The 2,913-nt window shown below is 41.7% G+C and overlaps 1 protein-coding gene across 1 annotated transcript; it reads right to left on the bottom strand.

The window, feature by feature from the left end:
* Window positions 1-1,081: 1,081 nt before the first annotated feature.
* LOC146503762 (uncharacterized) lies at window positions 1,082-2,357 on the bottom strand. Its single transcript, XM_085130920.1, has 2 exons — window positions 2,174-2,357; window positions 1,082-2,055 (listed from the first exon to the last, which is right to left on the bottom strand). Exon 2 carries the CDS (start codon window positions 1,892-1,894, stop codon window positions 1,082-1,084), a length of 813 nt encoding a protein of 270 aa, XP_084987046.1. The 5' UTR covers window positions 1,895-2,055; window positions 2,174-2,357.
* Window positions 2,358-2,913: the final 556 nt, after the last annotated feature.

Genomic DNA, 2,913 nt, shown 5'->3' with positions numbered 1-2,913 from the left:
TAACTGTAAACAGTAGAACCATTAGCATGAATGTTATGGTTCTACTCTGATCAAAACTCAAGTCAGCAGTGTGACCTGATATAAAATGATAAAGAGGAACACATGTGACCTTTATGAACTTTTCAAAATGACTTTATATTTCTGACCCATTATCTATATATATTAGAGCAGATGTGGAAAACCACTGTTAGACCTACTCTATACTAACACAAACACAAACACAGTCAAAAATTCATTGCTAATGTGACATGTGGTCCTTTTTGCCTTTGAACAATGAAATGCTAGTTACTTGGACGAGTTTAGTATTTGCTGTCACAGAGGAATGTTAACCATAAATCCAAAAGACAAAACTGAAAAAATATGTTAATTGCAAACATGTTTTTGCTTAGTAAAAGGATTGAAATAACATGGAAACTGTCACCTTAAAGCCTCATTGTAAATATCATCACAAACAGGTGTTTTCCACAAAGTTAACAAAGCTCCACCACATCCAATCACTGCATATAAATCTAAAAGAAAACAACAACAAATAAAATGTAATTAACACAAGGGAATTCTAATGAGCTTGGAAAGAAAAGCGTCTGGACTTCTTTGAGTTGCTTGAAGACGTTTCACCTCTCATCCGAGAAGCTTCTTCAGTTCTATGGGTCAATGGTGGAGAGTCCCAGATTTAAACCCAGTGGGAGTTTCCCCCCAAAGAGGGACAAAGGACCCCCTGATGATCCTCTACCTAATCACATGAGCCAAGGTGTGAAAGTGGGTATGGGTCCCAATCAGCCGGGGTTTCGGGTGAGCTCATTGTGAAACCTGGCCCCACCCTATCATGTGATTTCCTGAGGTCAGATGGCCCAGGATGTGAGTGGGCGTTAAGGTGTCTGGGAAGGGATCTCAAAACTGGATTATAGATGGCAGACAGTTGGTGTCGTAAACCAAACCTGTTCAAAGATGGTCGCTCACAGTGGACGTAAATGGCTTCTTTCACTCCTCTTTCAAACCATCTGTCCTCTCTGTCCAAAATGTGAACATTGGCATCCTCGAAAGAGTGACCTTTGACCTTAAGATGCAGATGAACTGCTGAATCTTATCCTGTGAAGATGGCTCCTCTATGTTGTGCCATGCGCTTGTGAAGTGGCTGTTTGGTCTCTCCAATGTAGACTTCTGGGCATTCCTCGCTGCACTGTACAGCGTACAGCACATTGTTAAGTTTGTGTTTAGGAGTTTTGTCTTTCGGGTGAACCAGTTTCTGTCTGAGTGTGTTACTGGGTCTGAAGTACACTGGGATGTCATATTTGGAGAAAACCCTCCTGAGTTTCTCTGATACACCGGCTACATAGGGGATGACAATGTTGTTGCGTCTGTCTTTCTTATCCTCCCTTGCTGGTGTCTGATGTTCTTTTTTGTGCATCTTTGCTGACTTTAAGAACGCCCAATTAGGATAGCCACATGTTTTGAGTGCTTCCTTTAGATGTGTGTCTTCCTTCTTTTTCCCTTCAGGCTTAGGGGGAACATGTTCTGCCCGGTGGGGTAGGGTCCTAATTACTCCAAGTTTGTGTTCCAGAGGGTGATGGGAGTCAAAGAGGAGGTACTGGTCCGTGTGTGTGGGCTTCCGATAAACTTCAATGTTGAGGTTGCCGTTCTCTTCAATGTGCACAGCGCAGTCCAGGAAAGGCAAACAGTCGTCCTTTGTGTTTTCCCTGGTGAACTTGATGTTTTTATCCACGGTGTTAATGTGCGCAGTGAAGGATTCCACTTCTTGTGTTTTGATTTTGACCCAGGTGTCGTCTACATATCTGTACCAGTGGCTAGGTACTCTCCCTTTAAAAGAGCCAAGAGCCTTTCTTTCCACTTCCTCCATGCAAAGGTTAGCTACAATAGGTGACACGGGAGAGCCCATGGTGCAGCCATGTTTTTGTCTGTAGAAACCCTTGTTGTATTTGAAATATGTAGTGGTAAGGCAGAGGTCTAACAGTGTGCAAATCTGATCGGGTGTGAAGTTAGTCCTGTCTTCCAAGGAGCTGTGTTGTTGTAGTTGTTTTCTGACAGTCTCCACTGCCTCTGTAGTGGGTATGCAAGTGAAGAGAGAGACTACATCAAAGGACACCATGAGAACCTTCACAGACATAACACAAGGGAAGACTTTTGATTTAATAACTAAGCTTAAAACAAGTGTTACCTTTGAATATTTGTGGGAAAAATCTGATGCTACCCCAAGAATACAAAGCCACACTGGAAATGATGACAGGCTTGCAGCCCTCTGTCTTCCTGGAGTGAGGTGCCTGATCAGTAGAAGTGAGTTGACAGAAGTCGGTGTCTGTAAGAGTGGTCAAACACTTATACTCTGTCCACTTGCGTAGAGTCTAAGAAGCTGGAATGCAGGCACACTGGATGAGCTTGTTCTTAAAATACATAAAAAGGAACATTATATTTGTGTTAAGGCCTAAAAACTACAAATAAGTTATACAATGAACAATATTGAAATACCTTATAGGTGCTGCAGGCCACATAACCAGAATCCAGAGCAATCTCACACTCACATGATGGTGAGGAAAGACATGAGCTCTGCAATGAGGTTTGAATGTCTCAGTTGGGACACTGAAGAACTCAGAAGACAGCAATACCTGCACAGAGAGACAGAGTAGAAAAAGCATAGATTTGTAATCCATAATGTGAATTAAAACTCAAAAAGTGTCAACAAGTATAATCATTTGAGTGTGGAATTATTTATGCAATAAACAGGATTTAAATAAATTAATTGAATTAAAAGCACCGACATTTTTTATCAAAGATAAAGAATCATACCTCTCTCTGCTCTGAGGATCACTGAGCATCTCTGACAGGAAATACAGTTTCCTCAGTATCAGTCATAATTGATGGTCTCAGAGGTGTGTAGTTTGGCAGCATGATGATGGTCTC

Source organism: Neolamprologus multifasciatus, chromosome 14 (assembly GCF_963576455.1).
Source record: "Neolamprologus multifasciatus chromosome 14, fNeoMul1.2, whole genome shotgun sequence".
NCBI classification, from domain to species: domain Eukaryota; kingdom Metazoa; phylum Chordata; class Actinopteri; order Cichliformes; family Cichlidae; genus Neolamprologus; species Neolamprologus multifasciatus.
The sequence above is the reverse complement of the archived record's forward strand: the minus strand, read 5'-3'. Positions and strand labels throughout refer to the sequence as shown.